Below are 25,482 nucleotides of genomic sequence, written 5' to 3'. Positions count from 1 at the left end.
ATCTTTAAACATATTGAGCATTCTTTTTTTTTTAATTCTGGGGCGGCTGACTTCAAATGGGCTATATATAGACAATGGTTCCAGCATACCACATATGAATTGATGATGGTAGTGAGTATCCAACTTTCAGTCTTGAACACCTAAGGATAATAGTCGAGTAATTGAATTAAAAAGTCTTTATATGGTATCTTATCTTGTTCCCTGGTCATTGGATTTCTTCAATTATAGATTTTATTGATAAGGAATGCTCATTTACAAGTTCAATTACCAATAACAGTGACTTGGATATCTTTTCTTTAAAAACTAAGATGATAAATTAGCAATAAATATTCTGGAAATCTTTAAGTCTAATAACCTAGTTATGGGGATTCCGAATCAAGGAGTCAACTGCTTTTGGCAAGTGATTACACTGTGCAGACTATCAGTGGTAAAGGTGAGTATGATGTAAGGTCACAGCCAAAAGACTGTGTTCTAGGAAATGACTCCTCACCGGACACCAAATCTTGTCCTTGCATCTTGATTTTGAACTTCTCAGTCTCCATGACTGAGAAATTAATTTCTGTGGATTACCTATCCAGTTTATGGTATTCTGTTATAACAACCCAAATTAAGATATTTAGTAAATAATTTATTAGCACCTACAATGCAACAGGAAATATGCTAAATGATTAGGGAGAACAATAATTTTCAGAAGATTCAAAAAGATTTCCAAAAAGACATAGCACTTGAGAAGAACTTTCAAGAAAGGGTAGAAGTTCCAAGGGGGAAACTGTGGTGGTGGGGAAGTTTAAGGTACTGGATACAATAAAGGTCTTAATTTACAGATAAATTATAAAGTGCTTAAAGTAAGGGACTATATGTCCTCTTAATCTTTGTGTTGATTCCACTTTTGCGCAGCCTTTACTTTATTCTTATTAGAGAAAATGTAGCATTGCCATCCTTAATCACCAAGTTGCAAAATAAAGCAGGTGTTATGTCCTGACCCTGCAGAGATACTCAAACCTTAGCATGCATCAGAATCACCTGGAGAGCCTGTTAAAACACAGACTGCTGGGCCCTATTCCCAGAGTTTGGGATTCCCGAGGTTTGAAATAGGGTCCTGTAGGGAATGAGAAACATCTTTCTTTCCTGTAACTAGATTCCTGTTTGAGTCCCTTATAAGAAAAGACAGATTAATAAGAGAAAAGCATGCAAATTTACTTAAGTTTTATGTGGCATGGGAGCCTTCAGAAATGAAGCCCAAAGAAACAGAAAAACCCGTGCATTTTTTTTTTTTTTTTTTGAGATAGAGTCTCGCTGTGTCTCCCAGGCTGGAGTGCAGTGGCGTGATCTCGGCTCACTGCAAGCTCCGCCTCCCGGGTTCACGCCATTCTCCCGCCTCAGCCTCCCAAGTAGCTGGGACTACAGGCGCCCGCCACCACGCCCAGCTAGTTTTTTGTATTTTTAGTAGAGACGGGGTTTCACCATGTTAGCCAGGATAGTCTCGATCTCCTGACCTCATGATCCACCCGCCTCGGCCTCCCAAAGTGCTGGGATTACAGGCTTGAGCCACCGCGCCCGGCCAAACCTGTGCATTTTAAGAAGGAACAGTGGACAGTTGTGGGGAAGTACGGTTGGACAACGCAATAAACTGGGGTAAGCTGTCAAAAGTCTTTTTGTTCAGATTCTTTTCTATGTCCCTGTTTCTTTAGAGATAAGGATATTTCTTTCCTGTGGGTATAGGAAGAGCACCTCTGGATTGAGGATCCAATAACCTGCCTCAGGGCAGAAGGATGGGAGAAGGTCAGAGAGTGATCTTAGGTTTTGCTGTTTTTCTCAAATGTCAAGGAGCCATATTTTGGGGTAGCATATCCTGAACCCCATCAGCAGTGAAAACTTGTATTTCTACATAGTCCCCAGGTGATGCTGTTGCTAGGTTCTGGGATCATATTTTGAGAACCACTGCTTTAATGTAATTTATATCTAACCACTGCTGCAGCATTCTTTTCTGTAAGCATCCAGAATGCTGTGACAATTCTTGTCAAACTTTAAGAATCTTCAGGATATCAAATTCTGTCTTGAGGGCAATAAAGATGGGTAGGGGACAAAACGATCTTTGCACAACCTTTGGCACATTACAATGATGTTTTCCAAATAGTAGGGCTCAAACACGTGATGCATTGGAAAATTGGAAAATCAGGTAATCATATGGTAAATATTTTAGTAAGTTTCTTATTTAATCAGCTCTCAATAAGATGGGACGGATAACATTCCTGAGTTAGAAAAACGTATTGCACGGGCTGTCAGAGGAAAATTAAGTTCAAGTCCATCAGCAGTCTTCACTCATGTTTTGCTTTTTGTATTTGTGAGTGCCATACACAGAACTGAGTCCACTGTTGACTTGAGTCTAGTCAATACATATATATACGTATATACGTGAGTGTGTCTCAAATATATCTGATTAAACTTAGTAAGCTACAGAACTGTAATGTATGATATAATGAATGTGTTATAATACATATTACTATAATGATACACAAAATAATACATTATTCTGTATGTTAAGGGAGAGAGGACAACAGCAAAGAAGGGGGTGCGAGAGGTTTAAGACAGAAGTGCTACAATGTCCAGGCTGTAAAAGTCATTTTATTCTGGAGGAAATGTAACACCAAAGTTGTAAGTCTTTCAACAAAGTCAAACAGAATCATCAAAAGGGCTCCTGGGACAATCGAGGTTAGAATGACGTTGGTCAGTCAGTCCTGCGGACTTGAGCGCAATCTTCCCTCCCACTACCGGTTGGGGAGCCCCCATGTTGCCTCCGGCAGAGCGCCATTTGGCCTGGCCTGCGCTTTACCTTCATTTCCGCCCGCGGAATCCTCCAGGATCTTCCCGCCAAGGCTCGGGTTTCCGCTCCGCGGCGTCTAAGCGCAAGCGGACTGCGCATGTGCAGGACCCAGCAGGTCTAGAGCTTCTCTGTGTCTCTCCGGACTTGGAGCCATGGCGGTGACGGAAGCGAGCCTGTTGCGCCAGTGCCCGCTGCTTCTGCCACAGAACCGGTCGAAAACCGTGTATGAGGGATTCATCTCAGCTCAGGTACCCGCCCAGTGGTTGCTCTGTAGCTAAGAGAGCCTCTTGCAGCGTAGCTGCGCGCAGAAGTCTGTGACAGGCTAGGAGGTTAGGGGCCCAGACTTGTGGGGATTGAGAAGGGCGGCGCGTGACGGCTCTTGGGAGACTGAAGGTTTGAGAAACGCCGCTGTCGCCGCTACCCCTGTGGTCTCCGCGCGGGATGAGGAGCTAGGAGGCGCGCGGCGTGGAGCGGGGCTGGGGCCACGCCTCCTCTCTCCCTCGCCCTTCCCTGAGTTTGGGCTTCCTTCTTCGTTGTGTCCCGTAATTGACTGTTCTTTGATTTTTTTTTTTTGGTGGTAAATTTTGACCTAACTCGATTTTAACATTCTTCACCTCCACGGATGTTGATGAGTTCACTCGGGAATCTGGGCTAATCATATTCGTGTTTCCTGTAGAAAGAATATTTGGGAAGAAAACCTTATTTTGGCCCTTTGCCAAGTCGTATGTACCTGAACATCCACAGTTACAGTATTTTTTAGGAGAAGCATGACAGCAATGGAATTAATTACCATTGCTGATTCCAGTGGCCTCTCTTACGGAGTTTATTACACATACTAACACATGTGTAGGGTTTCGAAGTTTACAAAACTCTTTCCAGGTAAATAGCTCACTTAATCCTCAGCCCTTTGAGGCAGAAATTTTTAAAAGAATCATCATTCCCGTTTTCTAATTGAAGAAATCAGGGTATGGGAAACCGGAGACGTTATTTGCTGATAATGACATCAGAATCCCTTAAACGCAGTTCAGTCCTGGATTTTTTTTCTCTCTACATTGCACCAGGGTACCTTAGGTTAGGATTTTGAGTGTAGACTTTTCCTTTCTGACCATTACACCAAACTTGTGCCCGCTTCCCGACATCACGCATAGTCTTTGAGTATATGTGGAATTACCATATGACCATCACAGAAAGTAGAGGTTAAAATTCATTATTCCATATGGAAAAAAGTTAATCCACCTTTCCCTCTCCAATTAGAAGTATTCTTCTTGAATTACCTAGCTGAAAATATGATTCTCTTTTAGACAACATTTAGAAAAGTGGAAAAATTATTAAATTATATATATATATTTTTACAGGAAGCATGTTATACCTAATTTTAGGCACTTTAAGGCAAATACTATTATGTATGTCTATGTCTGCTAAGGCCTCTTAGAAAGCAAGTGCAGCCGTTAGAATTGAGATTAGATGAAAGTTTTTTATGACCATTGCTGTAGCTACAGTTCCAATTTGTACCTGCCTTAGCAGTTTGTTTAAATCTTAACCTGAACATTGTACGTGTCTAAAAATATTTTGTGTGTATTTCAAATTTACAGAAAACTAGCAAGGATATACAGCACAAGTAATTCCAGTATACCCTTTACCTAGATTCACCAGTTTACATTTTCTCCATTTGATTGATCGTTGTTAAGTATATGTATGTGGGTGGGCGCGTGTACACATCATTTTCCTGAACCATTTGAGGTTAAATCAGGCATAGTTCCCTTTTATCCCCAAATACTTGAGCATAAATTGCATAAGAACAAGGACACACTCATACATAACCACAGTACAATGATCAAAATCAGGATATTTAATGATATACTATTGTCTAAGAGTCCATATTTCAAATTTTGTTTATGATACAGTTGTATGTTTTATACCCCCTATCCCCTACCATCTGTCGTTAAGATCCCGCGTTACATTTAGTTGTCATATCTAACCTGGAACAGTTCTCAGTCTGTGTTTTTTATAAGCTTGACATTTTTAAAGAGTACAGGTTGGCTATTCGGTAGATTGTATCTCAATTTGGGTTTGAATGATATTTCCTCACTATATCACATAATGCATTTTTGGCAGGGAAACTACAGAAAGATTGTTTTGTCCTTCTTAAGGCTTGTGAAGTTACCTGATTGGTTCCATTATTGATGATGTTAACTTTGATCACCTGGTTAAGGTGTCATCTGCCAGAGGCTCCTTTTGTAATTCGTAAGTATTTTTGGGGAGGTACTCTGAGGCATCAAACTTTCACACACATTCTCGAGTTTTAGCATCCATTGACTTTTACTTGAGTCGACTGTTACTATCATGGTTGCCAAATGATGATTTTCTAACTCTTGTCATTTCTGTATTTATGAAGTGGCAATTTATTATAAGGAGTAGCATTGCCTGCTTTCTCATTTATTTAATTATATTAGAATGGATGCATGGACTTTTTAAAAAATTATTTGATTATAATCATTATTTTGATCCTCGAATTGTCCCAGATTTGGCCAGTGAGCAGGTTTTATGTATATAAGTTTTTAAGGCTTTGCGTTTCCTCTCATCACTGTTTCAAAAGTATCCTATAGATGCTGACATGTAGTCTTGTCACCACCTTTCTTAGAAGCTATATGATGTCAATTTACTATGCACCTTAATAGGTTTTAAAAATTTTCTCGTGGAACGTCCTTTTTGGTTTTTAGTTTTGTTGCTGATTTCTAATTTTTCTTGTATTGTAATTAGACAGTATTGTTTATTAAAAAAAAAAGTCTCCATGGAAGTTACTGGTATTTTTTCCTGTGACCTAATATATAATCAGGTTTAGGTGTTGTCTCTATTACCAGATTTTCTCTTTCCTTTGAGTGAGCTTTGGTAGTTTGTGTCTTTCAATGAATTTGTTAGTTTCATCTAGGTTTCTGATTTTATTGGCTTAAAGTTATTTATAATAGTCCCTTATTATCCTTTTAATGTCTTTAGGGTCTGTAATGATGCTCTCTATGTTGGTTGTCTTTTGCTGCTATTTACTTCAAACCTTAGTGGCTTAAAACAAAAACAATTATTGTCTCACCATTTCTGTGGATTTGAAATTTGAGAACAACTTGGATGGTAGTTCTTGATCAAAATCTCTCATGATTTTGCAATCAAGATATTTGCCAAGACTTTGATGATCTAAAACAGGGTATCCAATCTTTTGGCTTCCCTGGGTCATACTGGAAGAAGAATTGTCTTGGGCACACATAAAATACATTAATGATAGCTGATAAGCTAAAAAAAAAATCACAAAAATCCCATAATGTTTTAAGAAAGTTCACGAATTTGTGTTGGGCTGCATTCAGAGCTGTCCTGGGCTGCCAGCTGGTCAAGCTAGAGGTGAAGGATTTGCTTCCAAGATTGCTCACTCACGTAGCTATTAGCCATGAGGCCTCAGTTTGCTACTGCTCTTAACAGGAGGCCTTAGTTCCTCACTACATGGATCTTTATAGTGTTGCTTGGCTGTTATCACAACATGGCAGCTAGCTTTCCCTGAGTGTGTGATACAACAGAGAGATCAATAAAGATGCACATTGTCTTTAATCCCTTAGCCTCTGAAGTCACGCATATTTACTTCTGCTTTATTCTTTTAGACGCAAGTTTCTTAGTCTGTGTTCAAAAGAAGGGAAATTAGGCACCAACTCCTAGAGGTAGGAGTGTCAAATAGTTTAGGGATATAAGTAAAAAATGCCTTTCATCCTCATCTGATATAGGTAATTTATGTCTCCTTTTTTTCCCCCGATACATCTAGATAGAGGTTTATAAATTTTACTGATTTCTTTAAAGAAGCTGCCTTTAATTTCGTTGATTTTTTTTCTATTATTTTTATGTTTCTACCTGGATAGTTTTTTGATCTTAAGTTTCCTGATTTCTTCAGATGGAAGATAATTGATCTTTCTTCTGTTCTAGTACAGATATTCAGTGCTTTAAATTTTCCTTTGAATACTGGTTTAGCTATGTCACACAAATTTTGGTGTGCTATAGTTTTGTTTTTATTCAGTTCCAAATGCCTTTTAATTTCTTCTTTGATCTATGGCTTACTGAGAAATATGATTATCTTTCTCAATGTTGAGGATTTTCTAGATATCTTTTTGTTATTGATTTATAATTTAGTTTCATTTTGGTCACAATATAACTTGTATGATTGAATTTTTAAAATACTTATTGAGCCTTAATTTTATGACCAATAATATAGTCTATCTTGGTGAATATACTGTGTGTACTCTAAAGAGTGAATATTCTGTTGCTATTGGGTAGAGAATTATATATTAGGTCAAATTGTTTCAGAGTGCTACCCAGGCCCTCACTGGGTAGCACTATGCTCACTGACTTTTTGTCTGCTTTTTCTATCAGTTAGTGAGAGGGGATGTTGAAATCTCCAACAATCATTGTTGATTTTTCAATTTCTATTTAATTTCTATCAGTTTTGCTTCATATATTTTGAAGTTTTGTTATTAGGTGCATAAACTTTTAGAACCGTTAAGCACTCTTGATGAATTGACTCCTTTAGGATTATGAAATGACCTTTCTTATCTTTAGTAATAATGTTTTCTCTGAAATCTGTATTTTCCAATATTAACATATAGATTCCAACTTTCTTTTGATTGATGTTACCATAGTTTATCTTTACTTCTTTGTTTTAAACTTATTTGTGTTTTACTATTTGAAGTGTGTTTCTTCTGTGCTTTGCTTTATTATGCAATATGATAGTCACTGCCTTTTACTTGGGGGTATTTAGACTATTTACATTTAACATGGTTATTCATATGGTTGGATTTAAATCTACTCTTGCTGTGTGTTTTCTGTTTGTCTTACATGTTTTTAATTTTTTCCTATTTTTCTGTATTTTGTATTATTGGAATTCTTTTTTATAATTCTGTTTTATCTCCTTTGCCAGTTTATTGGCTGTGTGTTTGTTTTTTGTTTTTTAACTAGTTGCTTAAAGGGTTTATAATACACATATTAAATCTATCATGATCTGCCTTAAAATAGTATTAGGATTCCATTTTTTATGCACTATTGGTTTATCAGCTATACAATTTTGTCTCTTTTGATACTGTAAAGATGTTACTCCACTGTCTTGCACTGTTTTCTATGAGAAATCTCTGCTCTTTTCTTTGTTCCTATGTAAATAGAATATTTTTTTCCTCTGGCTGCTTTTAAGATTTTTCTTTTTGTCCTTGGTTTCAGTCACTTTGATGTGTGTTGTACCTTGGTGTAGCTTTTTTCATGTTTTTCCTCCATAAGGTCTGTGGAGCTTCTTGGATCTGTGAGTGTATATTTTCATTTAATTTGGAAAAACATCTGCCGTTATTTTTTCTTTCTTTTCTATTCTTTTTTTTTGTTGTTCCTCCTTTTCTGTCCTCTGTGTTGGGGACTCCAAACATGTGCTTTTAGGTCACTTTAAGTTTTCACAACTCACTCATGGTCTGTTCACTTTTTTTTCCCTCAGTGTCTTTCTCTTTATTTGGGATATGTCTTCAGGTATACTAATACCTTCTTTTGTAAGGTGGAATCTGCTGTTGATACTATGTTAAAAAAAAAATCTCAAACATTGTGTTTTTTGAGGGAGTCTTTCTTTAAATTTTTCCTGTCTCTATTTAGTACACTTGTTTTCCTTTACCTTTTTGAACGTATGAAATATAATTGTTTTAATTTTTAAGATCAAGTTTATTATCGCTGCCATTTTTAGGTCTGTTTCTCTTGATTTTTCTCTTCATTGTGGGTATTGCCTTGCTTCTTTGCAGGAAATGTATTTGCTTGGTATATCTTGATTGTATACTAGACATAATGAATTCTACCTGTTGCATGCTAGATGTTTTCATTCTCTAAGTATTCTTGAGATTTGTTGTGAGCTACAGTTAAATTACTTGGAAACAGTTTGATCTTTCCAAGTAATTTTAAGCTTTAAGCTTTTAAGCATTGCTAGGTAGACCCAGAGCAGACTTTATTCTAAGGTAAATAAGCTCTACAAGTGAAGCAACACCTTCTGAGCACTCTATTTAATGGCTCTTATATTACAAGGTTTCCACGCTGGCTGGTTGGAACATGGCTATACCCAGCCTTGTATGAGCTTAGAGATTGTTTTGCAGACTCTGTTCCTGTACGTTCCCACCTTTGGATGTTTTCCTCATATCCATGGAGCAAGCAGTACTCAGCTGAAGACTCCTTGATGAAGACTCCTTGTCAGGAATCCTCTGAAATTCGCTGGAGTTTCTCTGTATTTTTCTGTACTCTCCATGCATTTCTCTCCTGCTTGGTAGTATACCTTGTGAATTGTACAATTGTTGGCCTCTGCTTGATCACCCGTTTCTTCCCAAATCAGGGAGAATATTATGCTCTTATTTGTTTGTCCATCCCTATCTTGCAGCCTGAAAATACTCCCATCATAGACAGATAATTTTAGGCATTTTTACATTTGTTTCCCTTCTTTCAAGTATCACTGTCTGTTTAATATCTGAAAATCATTGTTTCATATGTTTTGTCCCATTTTTAAATAAGGAGGGAAGATAAATCCTGCCCCCTTTACTCCATAATGGCTAGAAGCAGTTCTCTTCAGTTTCTTAACATTTTCTATTTCATTCTTGCTTCGTTTTTTAATTTACTTTAAGAAGTCTGTTTCCGATTATATTTTGTTTCCTATATATTCGATCTTTTACCTGGAGACTTTGGACTTTTTTCTTGTTTTGGAAGTCTGTTAATTAAGATATATCTCAGAGTTGATCATTGTGAGTCACTTTTATCATGTGGCCTCTTACCCTTTTGGTATGTGGATCTCTAGGAAGTGTACTTGGATTATATTTTTAAATATTTTTTTCTACTATTTTATTTTTCTTTCCAAGATCTCCAATTATATGTAGTCTGGACTTTTTTGGGTCTGTTTTCCACTTCAACTCCTTTTCTCTGATGGTCTTTAGTTTTTTTCTCATTTTCTCATTTGGTAATTTTCTTGCTTTTTCTTTGCCCTTTATGACATTTGTATTTAATTTTGTTCTTCCTTGGACTCTTTTAAAATTTATTCCTTCACTTTCACATAATTTTGTCTTTTTCTTTATTTTCATTCCACCCTGAGTTTATTCAGCTCATTCATTTCTTCCTTTTCATTTTTAAAAATATAATTTCTCATTTTCATTTGAAAATGTCTGATATAAATGCTCATTTATTTCATTTATTATTATAATTTGTTTATGGTTTCTGGGTTTTGTTTGCATGGGATCTGTTATCACCTGAAATGTTGTGAGTCTCTTTTTCTTTCTTTGTTTCATAGTAGCTTTGCATTGATGAAGACAGTATCTTTGTATTCATGGACATTCTGGCTGTTTGCAATAGTTTATAAAATTCCTAGCTTAAGAATACCCTCTTCTGTTGGGGAAGCAAAGTGTAATTTATTTAATGGATGACATGTTGGTGAGTGCTGGGTGGGAAGGAGTTGTTTTTTTATTTACTCATATAAGAGCCTAAGTTTCCTACTCTTCTTTTACCTCCTAGTACGCAGTTTCCAAAAGGTGTCTCTACCTATTTTTTCTCCTATCTTCTACCGCTAAAGCATTCTTTCCCAGGACTGGCTCCTTGACTTTTGTGTTCACATTAAGTCTTCTCTTTGTAGGTCAGTGTTCTGATTTACCAGAGCTTGTTATTTATTTATTTATTTTTTTACACTTGTTCGTTCCTCCCAGTCTCTCTCCCATGCATTTTTTTTTTCCTGACCTTCCTAGCAGTCTAAAAATAGTTGCTATGGGAGTCCTAGAGTAGGTTCTGTTGGAAAGTGCTTTATATTTTTCTTCCTATAGCTAATTTGAGGTTTATAGTGTACCCTGTCTTTTGGCTGAAAACATGGGATTTTTGTGGTTTTATTTATTCTTAATATGTTAATTAATGTAGCTTTTCTAGATGATGTGTGGGGAGATGGAGGTTTAGGCAACTGTTAGTATTTCTGTTCCCTGAAAGCCTGGAAAATCCGTCTTTTGAGAACAATTAATATTTCTAGATGCTTTAACTAAAAGGCTAATTTTGGACATTTTCTTGAATCAGGAAAGTATTGTGGCATGTGACATGTTATTTGACCTTTTAAAATGGCTGGGCTTTGCAAATAAGGGACTTTGGAATTTTATTCTTTCAGATAACAGCACGGATTTCTATAGTAGAATAGTTCTTCTATTTTTCATGTAAAGTGTGAATTCCAAATTGTTCTTACACCTATGTGTGGGCTGTCTATAACGTTAGGTTAAAGTTACTACATAATACCTTTTAGTGCTTTAATGAAATAGTGAATTATTGTTACTTGACCTTTTGAAAAGGTCAGTAGTACATTTTGTTTCATTTTTTTTAAAGGACATTTAAATGTAATGAAAGTCAGAACTGTAATATTACCATGAAAGTAAAGGTTATGGGGTACATTTAATTGTGTTCCTCTGTTTTTGAAACTGCTTTGAGGGAGACTGTGCTAAAATTCCACATGGTAATTGTTTTTTTTGAGAATTTTATTACTCTTTTTCATTTTATTCTGTTGGAGGAAAAGATTACATTTCTGTTTGTCTTTTTCTGCTATTTTTGCTCAAATTTCATGTGTATTGTCCTATTTAAGTTACAAAGTTTAAACTACTTACCCGTTCACTTTTCCAAGAAAGTAAAATGGAGTAAATGTCTCAGAGGTCTTTCTTAGACTCTTGAGTAAAATTCTGTTTGTTCAGATACATAGTTAATATGTTAAGGATTTCAGAAAAATTAGAGGCCCACTAATGGGAGAATTAAATATACTCTGATTTATGAAAGTATTTCACTTATGTCTCTATAGATTGTGTAACTAAATATATTTTCATTTTATTAAAATTTAGAAACTAAGCTGCAAACATGAAGACTATATTATGTTATATATCCTTATTTTATATTGTGATGTTTTTCTTCCATTTTAAAGCAGTTTGAAGGAATTTCTTTTTTTTTTTCATAAATTTATTTCCTAAGAAATAACACTGAAATTTCTTCTATGGGCCTGTATTAATAATTTTGTATTATTTCTTGTATTTATGAGTGACTTTCTCTTTAAAAAGAAAGTCTTACCTGAGTGTTTTGATTTCCCAGTAACTACAAAGCTTCCGTAAGACAGTTTTGAGTTATTTTCCCTCAAATGCAATATTCTGTTGCATATATTTTAACAATTATAAAGATGTGGATCAAGTTGATACCTTTTAGAAAATAAAGGAAAGCATTGTCTTTTCTATGTGATTCTGTTTAACTTCTCTTAGCATTAAGTGAAAGATAAAAATTTGAGTGATCCTTTTCAATATTTTCCACAGGGAAGAGACTTCCACCTTAAAGTAGTGTTGCCTGAAGATTTACAACTGAAGAATGCAAGGTGATACGGTGTTTAGTTATAAACGTGCATTTTTGCATTTTGGTGGTACAGGCAGTACGTTTGGTATAAATTGATTCTAGTGACTAGAGTTTTGCCTAAAATGCTTATTAGTCATTTGCCCCAAAAGAAACATCTCTGATTTTTCCAAACCAATGTGGCATTTGTAAATATTTAGCTGTTACTAAAGTGCTTTTAAACATTACTTCTCTCATTTTTTTTTTTAATTTAAAGCAGTAAACAGCAACTGTGTATACTTCCCAAACAAATACTGAACAAGTATATAAAGGGAGAGTACAAAAGGATTAGAAAACATTTTTTCCAACTTTTGACTGATATTATTAATGTGTATATTCATTATATGGGAAGACTCACATCAGTTCAGTCCTGGCATAAATTAGGCACCAACATTGGGTGTTGGTAGATACAACTAGTCAGGATATGAGACTGAAAATTTAGGTACCACCCCAAATCTCAATTCTTCCTCTAAATATTTCTGAAGAAGAATGGAGGGAAAGGAATCCAGAGATATTTGTGAGTAGAATTGAGAGGATTTTGTGACCACTGGAAGTGTAGGTAAGAGGGAAAAAGGAATAGAGGATGCTTTTCAAATTCCTGGCTCAGATCACTAAGCTAGAGAAGAGGTCACAGATGGAAAAGTAGAAGAGAGATTGTTTTAAGTCATATTGGGTGTGAAATATCAAGAGCAGCTATTTAGTAGGTAGTAATATGGTGGTGTGGAACTAGGGTATGAGACCTGGAGTGCAGATGTATGTGGAAGTTACAACAGATGAAAGATTTGGGACCTTGATTATGAATAGGCTTTTTGGTGCTGTGTCTGGCGGGGAGTTTTGGTGGGGGTCGTAGAAGAGAAAGCCAGTGACGAGACCTTGGGGCATACCAACATTTAAAGTACTGGTCACTAAAGAGGAACTTAGAAGGAGACTAAGGATTGACCAGAAAAGAGGAAAATTTGGATAGTAGAGTCTTTCAAGCCAAATAAAGAAGGCCTAAGCAAGGCATGGTTAGCATTGCTGAGGACTGCAGAGAGATAGGTTAGATGCAAGTAAGTTTTGTGTGGTGACAGAAGCCATTTGTGTTGGATTTTGGACTGGATGAGTGGGAGGAAAGTATAAAGTATTTTGAAGAAAAAGAGGTGGTTAGAGAATGGTATGCATTCAAGGAGGAGTTACAGTGTTCTTTAAAGATACACGTATTTGAACAAGTTAATTCATTAAGTAGAAAAAACTAGCAGAACATAAATTAAGGATACCACAATAAAGGGATAATTAATTGAAGTCACCAAGTTGATAGCAAGGGAGAGAAAGCACATTTCGAGCAGGGGTTACCAATGGACGTTTGAATGAACTACCAAGAATGGAGAGAGTTGTGCTGGTTTGAAAAGGCCATGTGGGGGAAAACTCAGAGAGGCTTCCTACTTGTAGGTAAGTAAAAGTAATTCCTTAGAAGAAGAGTTACTTAATAGTATCAGGAGCACAGCAGAGGTTAGCCAGTAAATGGATGAACATTAACTTATCACTTCTTATACAATTAATTAAAAGTATGTATCTTTATAGCCGGGCTTGGTGGTGGGTGTCTGTAGTCCCAGCTACTTGAGAGGCTAAGGTGGGAGGGTTTCTTGAACCCAGGAGTTCAGGTTGCAGTGAGCTGCTGTTCTACTGCACTTCAGCTAGCCTGCCTGACAGAGCGAGACCCTGTCTCTAAAAAATAAAAAATAAAAATAAAATGTATCATTTTAGTTATATTAATCAGGAATTTGAAGGTAATACTGCTACACATGCTTTTTCAAATACATGTTTGATACATTATATTGGATGATACATTGTTATCAAAACTGTTGGTTTTATTTAACCTATCTTGGAAAAGAATCTACTTCAGTGGAAAACTTTGCTTGGGATGTGTTAAAGTTAAAAAACAGGATGTACTGTTTGCCTGTCATTTACTGATTGCAGTTATTTATATTTTGGAATAAAATTAGTACTGACAGTTTGAAGACAAGACTTTGAACAGTATCAATGGTAAAAATTTTATTAACTTGTCAAAATTATATTTGTCCTTCTTTTGTATGTACATGCATATTTGTGTTAACATACAAATACGTTTTTCCTTTTAATTCTGAGCAATGAACAAACCATTTTGTCTCATTAAAATTTTAGATTGTTATGTAGTTGGCAGCTGAGAACAATACTTAATGGATACCATCAAATAGTACAGCAGGTAAGTCCTGTTTAGAAGGTTTATATTTTAAGTGAAGATAAGAAATTACTAAATTTATTGTTCTTCAAAGACCTACTTTGTAGAATGTGGTAACAAACTGGTTTAATAGTTGTTGAGTTTTGTAGGTTTCATCTCTGTGTGTTTTTAAATCTCAGTGTCCTCAGGAGATCTCCAGGTAGCCTTTGTGTTGAAACCGATTTCCATACTTGAGACTTTAGGTTCTTCAAATGAATTCACCCTTATCCATATCCATCACTACTTGAGTGATTTTTCTTCTGAGACTGAATGGTGGTGATAGGGAAAAAAAAAATCAGACCCATTTAGAGCTGTGGGATATCTGTGGCAAAAATGGGATTTTAGTCCTAGATTAGCAACAGAAAAGATGTAGTAGAAATAATTTAGGATCATGTGTACTTGCATAATGAGGGGAGATAAAGGTTGCTTAGTGTGTTAATAGGCAGGATTAATTTCTTTATTCTTAATGTTTAGGTTCCTCTACCTGAAAATTCCTTTAAAGAGTAGGAAAAAAATCAGTTACTGAAGCAAAATAATGACATAATACAATTCTTCTTTTAGGAAAATAGTTGTTAGAATTGCGTTTCTTTTGATCCTTTATGCGTTTATGTGTTTTTTTTCCTGATTTTCTATATTTCTGTATCTTAAAGGCAGGTTATTATCTATGATAACTGATAGTCACAGTCACTCTCCCATAAAGCATTAAAGCTGCAAAGAAGTATAGGAGATAAACTATTTGATTTATAGAATGAAGGTTGTCATCCTGGCAATATAATTACAGAAGTTTTTTAAGGATATGTTCAAATTATTTGTCTGTTTTCTTTCTATCCCTGTCTCCATCCCTTTTACTTTTTATATTGTACACTAAACTTTAAGAAATGCATCTATTGACATATTGAGATAGCATGGGAAAAAATGGTTTATGTAGTCTAATATTAAGATCTATTACTCTGTTTTTCGCCAGCAAGTTATCAAGCGGATTCCTAGAAAAAAGTCCCAATTATTTATTCTTCCTTGCCCTCTGATTGGTTAGGTAGAACCCAGTGTTAGTTTAAGTCTTCTTTTTATTTTACAGTCCCAGTGAGTATTACTATTCTTTTCTTGTATCATGTTTAATTTTAGTAAATATGGGCCAGGGAGTCAACAGACTTTTTCTGTAAAGAACCAGATAATAAATTTGTCCTGCTTAGTAGGCCGTCAGATCTCTGTTGCAACTACTCAACTCTGCCCTTATAGCAACCATAGACGAGGTAAGTGAATGGGTATGGCTATATGCCAATAAAACTTTGTTTACAAAAACAGTATTGAGCTGGATTTGGCCTCTGGGCTTTAGTTTCCAGACCTTTCCAGACCCTGTCATTTATTGATCATCTGTTATAAACTAAGCGGGGTGGGGGAATACAATGTAGAAGAAGGGATAGTCAAGAATTTGCTCTACATAGACCCACTCAAAGCTAAGTTAAGATGTGAATCATAATGTGTTCATGCATTATTGAAAACAGTGTAAAACTTGAGAATATTTTTTTCTGTAGTTATTTTAAGAATGAAGGATTTCTAGGAAATGGAATCGTAACTCTTAAATATTTATTCTACTTTAGAGATTATTTCCTTTTTGCCGTTTTATTATAACAGGTTTTACTTTAATGAATGACTGTCTCCGTTTTGACTAATACGGATTAGTTGTGAGAGGACAAAAATCACAATTGTAGTAGTCTTTAAGGTCAAGGGAAAAATAAAAAAAGACTGTATTGTTAATTAATAATTGTTAATTTATTGCTCTAACTAGATTTTACAAATTATATAGAGTTGCCTGATTTTTATATTTTATACTCTTCCCACTCACATCACTCCTATACCTCTTCTTTCTCTTTTTTTTCTCTTCCTCCTCCTCCTTCTCTTTCTCCTCTTCTTTAAAAAAAGTTATGATTAGGTTGCTAGATTTGCTAGACATGGTAGTGATACAGAAGGGCGGCAGAGAAGTGCTGGGTAGAGAAGGATAGGTCCTTGGTGAGGGCTCCACCCCTGGGCCTGTGCCCATGGACCTAGGTGAGGACAGGCACCCCTGCCTTCATGCTCAAATGTTGCATTTCCCAAGACCACCATGGCCTGCCATACCCCTATCTTGTGCCTATAAAAACCCGAGACCCTAGCAGGCACACACACACAAGCGGCTGGACGTCGAGAGAAATATATCAGTGGAGGAACACACAAGTGTCCGGATATCGAGAGGACATCGAGATCGTGTCAAGAGCACACCGATAGGCTCCAGCAGGCCGGCAGGCCATTCACCGGCAGAATGATGTGGAGTTTGGCCGGGGTGGTTGTAGGAGAGCCTGGGCCACTGAACAGCCCGACTCCAGGGGAAAACCATTTCCCTTCTGGCTCCCACATCTGCTAAGAGCTACTTCCACTCAATAAAATCTTGCAGTCATTCTCCAAGCCCACATGTGATCCAATTCTTCCAGTACATCAAGGCAGGAACCCTGGGATACGGAAAGTTCTCTGTCCTTGCAATAAGGCAGGGGTCTAATTGAGCTGGCTAACACCAGCTGCCAATGGATGGCTAAACTAAAAGAGCACCTTGTAACACACACCCACTGGGGTTTAAGTAGCTGTAAACATTCACGCCTAGACACTGCTGTGGGGTTGGAGCCCCACAGCCTGCCTGTCTGTATGTTGCCCTAGAGGTTTGAGCAACAGGGCACTGAAGAAGCAAGCCAGACTCCCATCGCATGCCCTGCAAGGGGGACAAGGGATTCAATAGTATACAGTGCTCAAGAAACAGAGTAGTGTGAGGTTTTAAGTGACATTCTAACACAGTTTAATATATCTCAACAAAGTAGATTTGAGGACATTAATTACTCTTTCAAAATGAAATTGATAGGAGTAGTAAGGTTGATGACCAATACTTCTTATACTTTTCAGATGTAGATATAGCTAATCTTTTTTTCACTTCACTTGGACCTACATTTTATTACAGTTTTAGTGGATGGAATATTTATTGTGCAAATGAAATTAATTGGAAATGTTTTGATCTAGAGGATGCAGCACTCTCCTGATCTAATGAGCTTTATGATGGAGTTGAAGATGCTTTTGGTAAGAATTTTTTTTTCTGACGCTGTTACCATACTGGAAGTTTTTATTTCTTTTCTGTAACTCCTTTAAAAACTGACATTATTAGAATTTGTCTTCTTAACTCCCAGTCATTTAATGTTTTCTTTTACTGTGTACATAAATATAGGTGATGCATTTCTTGAACTGCATGAGGGACATAACTTTGTGAAGGAACCACTTTGATTGTATCATAAACTAGGTATTCTTGACACTAGTTTTGGGCAGGTGGTGAAGAAATAAAATGCACTCCTGGCCTGTCAGCAGGGAGTTTAACATCTAAGAAGAGATTTGGTAGTCCTACTTAAAGATATAATATGATGTGTAAATAGTTTTGTCTATAGCTACAGATATCTGAAAAAACGTATTAGGTTTCACTTTATGTGTACTGTTACATATATACTGTTTAATCAGCGTTGCATAAAATACTTGATTATTTAGTTTATCCTGTAGACATTTTTCTTAAAACCTAAGTTCATTTTATTACCCAATTTTCAACATAAACAAAAGAAGAGGGAAGATTATAGTAAATACTGCTGGGCCTGACCAGATTTTAACATTTTGCCAGTCATAGTTCCTCTTCTACTTTTTTAGAAGAAAGACACTGTAATATTTTAAAGGAAATTCTGGACATTGTATGTATCCCTCTGTAAATAGGTCAGTGTGTATCTCTTTAACAGCTAAGTGCTTTTTATCTGTTTTTAAATATACTGTTATAACCTCAACAAAGTTAATATTTCTTATAGCTGCTTTGTTTGTATTAGCATGCAAACAAGGTCCACACATTATATTTAGTTAATATGTCTCTTAAGCCTTATATAAGACTTACAAGGTACTTACGTATAACAGCATCTCCTCTTTACCTCACCCCTTTTATTCATGCCATGTATTTGTTGAATAAAACAAATTGGGTGTCCTGTAAAATCTTCTACATTCTGGATCTGGCTTGTAAGATATTCCTGGTTTATCTTTTAACATACTCTACTTTCTTTGTAATCTGGCATTTAGATCTAGAGGCTTCAGCAGATTCGGATTCATTTGTTCTTACGAGATTACTTGGTGCTCTGTATTTATTATATTACATGAGGATGCACGTGATGTCTGATGGTTCCTCTTTTAATAAATTTAAGATTGATCAATACGTTTAAATCCATTCAATATAAAGTTCCCCATCAGCCTATCACCTAATGATTTTAGCCTCTAATAATAATCATTGACTATATCTAGTGTTTCATTAGGATTTACAAATGGTAATTTAAAAAATTCCATCATCTGCATTTCTTAGTTGAAAATCTTCTGTAGAGAACTTCTCATCAGTTTTTTGGTTAATTTGAGGTACAGCTCATAATGGAGAGACTGGATAAGTGCTTGTTTCTTTTCCTTTTAAAACAGAAACCAATTTTTAGAATAATGAGTTGGTGCCTAGCAACTGTCACAGAGATCTAAAGTGATTTTTTTTTAAGTATCTTTATGAACTCATAGATTTTTATATATTTAATTTTTATTTATCGTAGTCATTTTCTTTTTGATGCTTAAATTGTCCCATTTTTTGGTCAGTACAAGCCCCTTCATGTTGGCTCCTGAGTTCTTTTAATATAACCCAAGCTTCTTTGCCTTCTGATACCAGTTGCTCCAGGCTCATTTATTCATTTTGTCCCATAACTGTAATCAGCCATTTCTCCAAAGAATCATGATTTCTTTTTAGGAAATAGTATTTGGATGCCTCAATCTGGAAACTTGAGTGTTTATTGCTGTTACTTCTAGGTTTTTTTCAGTGGACAAAGCTAGAAATGCTTTTTGGAAAGAATGTAATTATGAGTTTGTATTGATATTTACAATTCAAATGGGCATTATAGGGTTTTTACTTCTTTGCTTATATCACTTTTACTCTGAAAATGCTGTTTTCTAATGTTAACATCATTGTAGTATGGTTTTTTGTTATGTTCTACTTGTTATATTTCACTTATGCTTTTCCTGTCTACGTGTTTATGTTAGTTTATATAAAAATTACAATACTAATATTGCTAACAATGGAAAGTTTTGATATTTCTTTGTAATTCTTGTTGAGACCATTTTGTTCTTAGCAGCAACTACTACATATTGATAACTTAGTTGCTAGATTTTTTTCCTGAGTCCCTTTTCAATGCTAATAAGAACCTTTTAAGGTAGGACTTTGATTAAATGTGTGAGATTAGAATAATAGTTTAAAATTAATTTCTAAAGTTTGCATTTTGATTTATGAGTTTATAAAACCTAATTAATAAAGGTTATCAAAAATTGATTACAAATTACATCAAAGGGCTTAATGTAATAACCCTAAAAACATAAAGTGAACAAGTGAAGCATATTTGGTTTACAACTCCTTGACATTGGAGAAAAGTTTGAAACATTTATCTTTTTATTATAATTTTAATAAATCATACAAATACAAGGAGAGACTAAGGGAACCAGAGTAAAAGTGTAGGTATCATGTCCCATTAAACTCTTCTTATCAAAAATAACTTTATACATTGTAAGTCACGGCTCTCTTGGCCATTTAATTTTGAACAAACACTTACTAGTTTAAAATAAAATTTTGAGATCTCTGATTTACAGTATCTATTTATAGTACATTTATTCCATTTCTGAATAAAAATGAAATCCTGTATTTTAGCTTTCTTCAGAAATTACGGACAAAGTTGGTGATTTTATTGCTCATTTAAGATAGTATACCTAAAAATATAAGAATTATTAGTGTACTGTTAGGCTGTATTGTTAGTAATAGGGTTCCTATACTATAATCACCAATAACTATGTTGAGAGTGATGCTCACATGAAATCAGTAGTTATTGAACTTTTTCAGGAAATGTTGTAAATCTTCCATGGAGTTGCCTAGTAATAACTGCATATAGTGGGAGTTCAGTATATATTTAATAAGTGAACAATTACCTATATTTTAAAATAATCCTATGTGGTAGGTTATTTTATTTCTATTTTGGAGCTGAGCCACTGAACCCTAAGGCCTCAAAATAGGAATTGTTAAAGTCAGGATTTAAAACTTCTGTTTGTGAAGCCTTTCTGCTATGTACCTTTCCCTCTTTTCTGTGAAGAATGTGTTGCTTCTCTGCTTTTGCCTTTTTACCTGTTATGGTACTAGAGTAGGAGTAACTTGTCTGACTCAGAATAGAAGGTAGAGTGTATAAATGTCATAAACCTAGGATTGAAAAATGTTTTTACTATTATCCAGGTTTATTTTTACCTTCAATTTTTGTGGATAGCAATAATTAATATTTCAGAACAAAAACAAATTTCGAAAGAAGTACTATACTACATTAACGCATTTTATTTAATAACTAGTAGAGCACAATCTTCATAGTATTAGGTTGGTGTACAACCGTACAACCTAAATACGAATTTATTTTGGTGGACCATCAGTCTATTTTTAGTCAACATTAAGCATTTATATTATAAAAAAGGCAGCATATACCTTGTCTTCTAGGCGCTTACCCTCTAATTAAATCCATATTGATATTCTCAGCTATATGGATCTGCTTTCACAGTTTTGTTTTCATCATAAAGCAGATTCAGAACTAAATTGAAGTAGTTCCAGTTAATAGTTTTGATTTTGAAGTGCTGTCTTGTAGTATATATTCTTTTTAATATGATCTCAATTTAATAGTATCTTATCCTTGTTAAAAAAATTAATATATACTTAAAAATTAAGATTAAACATATACTTAAAAGAATAAAAGTTGCAACCTTTTATTAGGATTATATTTGTCAGAAGTGTTTATAATTTTCAACTTGTCCCTATCTACTTCCGTGATTTATTGTGGCTTATTTATTTATTTATTTATTTACTTACTTACTTTTTGTAATACCGTTTGATACTTCAGACCATATGAACATCTAAGTAATTTGTAGATACATTTATTTTTACTTTCCATATAAGCTGTTTGTCTAGGTTAGTAACTTCAAAATAATGGTAATTTTAGCTTCAGCAATTCTAGTGATATTTTTATATATCTTGTAAAAGAATTTAGTTTTGGTTGGGAGAACATAAACATTGTAAAGCCGTCATAGATAGGCCTAGCAAGGAACGGGACTGTAATCTAGCCAGATGGATGGCATAGTACTCCAACTTACCTGGTTGAAGAATAGTACAGAGTGTAAGTCAGTAAAAGAAATTAGCATGTAGATATTTGTTCTGATAATGAGGGGTTTTTGTTTGTTAAGATGTGGTTCATAATGGTGTACAAATATGTTAGTTTAGGTAATGTACTTAGAGTTCAGGCCTTTCTTTAGAGGTACTTTTTGAAAAACGTATATATCAAACATCATATTCATGGGAGTAGAGAGATAGTGAAGCCTTGAGGATGAATATAATAAAAAGTTTTTTTTTTTTTTTAAATCTCCAGTAGGCATAGTAGTCCAGGAAAATATTAAAATCATAAGTTCTTTTCATGGCATAAAAATTGACATTTTGCATGACCTTCAGTGCAGTCCTTTTAACTTTTTCTTGTTTCTTTTTCATGAGCAGGAGAATGAGTCAGCCAGATTTTCTTTAAAACAATGGATACTTTTATTAGGCACTAAGAAGATAATGAAATTATGTTTTGCAATCAGGTATTAACAGTTCATTGTCTTGCATTCCACAGCCAATTCAGGTTTTCTTCTTTTAAACAGGAAGTTGCCTTAAAGAATAGACAAGAGCTATATGCACCACCTCCTCCTCCCCAGTTCTACTCAAGCCTTATTGAAGAGATAGGAACTCTTGGTTGGGATAGGTATGTCTGTTTTAAAATATATTTTAAATGCCTTTGTTTTATACATTTTAACTGAATATATTTCTAGTTTTAGCAATTTATACCTGATTGTAGTCAAAGTGTTTCATTGTAACTAGAGTATTTGATCCTTATTGTTGCTGTGAATTAAAGAGAGGAATATCATCATAAAAAATTGACTTACAAAGTAAAACGCTAAATATAATTTGGAGAAAATGACATTTTTATGTACATAGTAAGATGTTACCGTAATAGATACTTTCACTGAACATACAACTGTATTCTAAATTTTCCATATTTGAAGAGTAGTGCTTGGACACAGGAAGGAGACTGGAAAAATTGCAGTATTTTTGAAATAATTGTAGTTATTTTGGTTAATATACAATTTGGCATGTCTAAATTTACATATATATAACATTATAAGTGCTTTTGTAATTTGAGTAGTAAATTTTAGCAACTAGGGTTTGGAAGAATCATCTAGCTTTCTTTGAAAAAAATGATTTTTTTAAAAAAAACTGATGCATAAAGAAACTTAAGTTCAGTAGACATGTAAGAAGGTTGTTAAAACTTAATCCACATACCACCTGGAAAAAGTATGTGATGATTTGCTTGCTATTCAGTTTCTGAATTTAGCTTCCTTCTTAGTGTGGATACTTTGAAACATTACATTTATTATTAGGTGTATTATAACCTTTCTACTTTGAGCTAAAGCAGCAGTAAAGATATGCCAATTTAGTTCTTATCACTTCTTAACCAGTATCAATAGTATTTTAGTATTCATTTGTTATTTCCATTTAGGTTGCTCTGTTACTAAGATAAATCAAGGGCTAACTTAGGTACAATGTGAAAGGAATGTGCAATTGTTCACCACTAAGTTTTTCTTATTGTGTTTAAACATCTTATTATTCATCTGTTTTTTAGCTATTTTCAATGAGTTGGCCTTTTGATAACTAACGTAAAAAACCAGAAAGTCAAATCGCCATTTGAAAGAGAACAAGGAACATATCTTAAGTGCAGAATATGTGTCCTTTAATATGTTTTATACCATTACGGATAACTAAAGAAAAACTAAAGACTTAAACATATTTTAGAGTTCCAAATTATTCCCATGTAAATAGTCTAAAATCGCCATTAGTTACGTGATTATTAGAGAAAGAAGAATTATTTTATTTGCCTTTGCCTTCTGCTTTCCTTTATATTCCTTAAAAGGCTTTTATTTAGAAAGTTTCTCTTCTTATGTATAGATCAATATTTTCCCTTTTGTTTTAACCACGAAAATTTGACTGAGTAGGCCATACCGCTTTTGGTGCACTTATGTGCAGAGATAGGTTAGCCATTCCTTCAGTCGTGACTTTATTTATGTAGACTTAATTTTTTATGAATACTTCTTTATCTTACCACCTCCCTGATTAAGAGTCAAAGTGTGTATGATCTGTACTTGAGCCAAGTTATTTAAATACTGGTCTTGATAAAAATTACAGCCTCAGATTTCAACTTAAAACCTTACTAAAATCCTGATTGCACGTAATAGTGTTTCACTGTAGATGGACTGCTTAAAGTCTCTAATCTTATTTTATATATTTTCTCAATTTTACCCATCGATCTTAGAACCTAACTACTTTCTTTTGCTCTCTTGTATAGTTGCTCTTGAGGATGCCACTGACTTGGATTAAAGGATGTTGTATGAAAGAGCCCTAAGAAATGCAGTAGGAATTTTAATTTTGGGTGTCTTCCATTTTATGATATAGCACTATCTTTATGAGAAGCCATGAGAGAAGTTTTATTCTGTTTCAGATGCTAGAAAAGTCGTGCTTTGCCTGACTATCCAACCTGCCACTTAAAGAATAATGTGAACTGTGTAATTGACTATGTTCTCTTTGACTTGGCCTCTAGGAAAGTTAGAGTCAAATTTTTGACATACTTTTTAGAGCCATGCTGGATATAGTATTTATATTTCTGTATGCTAATCTTATCCTGGCTTTTGTTCTCCTGTGATTCTTCTCTTCACATCAAGGGTACATGTTATCTATGTGACTCATCACTGTTGATTTTGATCTTGATTACCTGGTTGAGGTAGTATTTGTCAGGTTTCTGCACTGTAAAGTTACTGTTTTTTTCCCTCTCACTATACTGTACTCTCTGGAAGTCACTATGCGTAGCCCACACTTAAGGAGTGGGCAGTTACACTCACACCTCCTTTAGGGCAGAGTATTTAATAGATTTGGAATTTTTCTGCTCAGATTTTGTTCTCTCTCATTTATTTTTTCAGTCATTTATTTGAAATACTATGGACTCAGGGATATTTATTTTATACTTTGGGTTATAATCTAATACTATTTTACTTTCTTGTTCAATTTGTTCTAGCTTTGGCCATTGAGAGCTCTTTCAGTTGGCTCCTGTGTGCTTTTGACAGGCCCCATCATTGTGGATATATTTATATTTTTGAGCATTTCCTTACTTTCTGGCACTGAAAGAAATTTTGTGTATTTCCTGCCCTTGTCCTAGAATCGACGATTTTTCCAAGGAGTCCTGGTTGCTTTTATTAGTGAGTGGTATTAGAAACCAGGATGTGGGCACTATGGGTGCTTGTTGCTATTGGTGTGTTGTTGTTTCTAGACCTTCTTAGCTGAAAAACGGAAAAAAAAATGTGTTTATACTAACTTGTGCATACATATCTGTGAATGTTTTTGTATATAACCATTTGTGTCTCTATTAAGGTAAACATGATTTTATACTGATGTCTGCAACTCCAGTCCATTACCATATGTAGTTTTCTAGCCCACTCACTTGGTATATCTGAAATCTCATATTCCAACAGGGAGAAACTGAGCTCCCATTATCTGTTACCCATTTACTTACTTGTTCAGTTGCAGTATACATGGAGAGCACTATCAGAATTATTAATCTGTACCCCTGTGGGTAACAACTTTATCAACTATGCAGTGCTTGCAGTGCTTATTTTTATAAATTGTTTTTGTTTTTGTTTTTTGCTTTTATAGGCTTCACTCATTTTCACAGTTACTTAGGTTAGAACCATTTCCTCCACCCTCTTCAATGTACTTCTTTCCTGTATTTGTAACACAGATTGTTTTGTCACGTTCTCCGTTTCATCCTGCATTCATTTTAAAAAATGA

General features: G+C 34.8%; 1 protein-coding gene across 4 annotated transcripts in view; it reads left to right on the top strand.

The window, feature by feature from the left end:
* The first annotated feature begins 2,611 nt into the window (after nucleotides 1-2,611).
* Nucleotides 2,612-25,482, top strand: part of FANCL (FA complementation group L) — a 77,724-nt gene continuing 54,853 nt past the window's right edge. For 3 of the 4 annotated variants that reach the window (XM_025353743.1, XM_025353742.1, XM_025353741.1), the window contains exons 1-5: nucleotides 2,612-3,072; nucleotides 12,166-12,224; nucleotides 14,399-14,459; nucleotides 17,514-17,570; nucleotides 22,251-22,351. In XM_025353743.1, coding sequence (XP_025209528.1) covers nucleotides 2,977-3,072; nucleotides 12,166-12,224; nucleotides 14,399-14,459; nucleotides 17,514-17,570; nucleotides 22,251-22,351 — 374 coding nt within the window. In that variant the 5' untranslated portion in view covers nucleotides 2,612-2,976. The remainder of the gene's footprint in view (nucleotides 3,073-12,165; nucleotides 12,225-14,398; nucleotides 14,460-17,513; nucleotides 17,571-22,250; nucleotides 22,352-25,482) is intronic. The other variant, XM_025353744.1, reaches the window with a different exon arrangement.

Source organism: Theropithecus gelada, chromosome 13 (assembly GCF_003255815.1).
Source record: "Theropithecus gelada isolate Dixy chromosome 13, Tgel_1.0, whole genome shotgun sequence".
Classification (NCBI taxonomy): Eukaryota; Metazoa; Chordata; class Mammalia; order Primates; family Cercopithecidae; genus Theropithecus; species Theropithecus gelada.
This window is presented reverse-complemented; position numbering and strand designations above follow the sequence as displayed.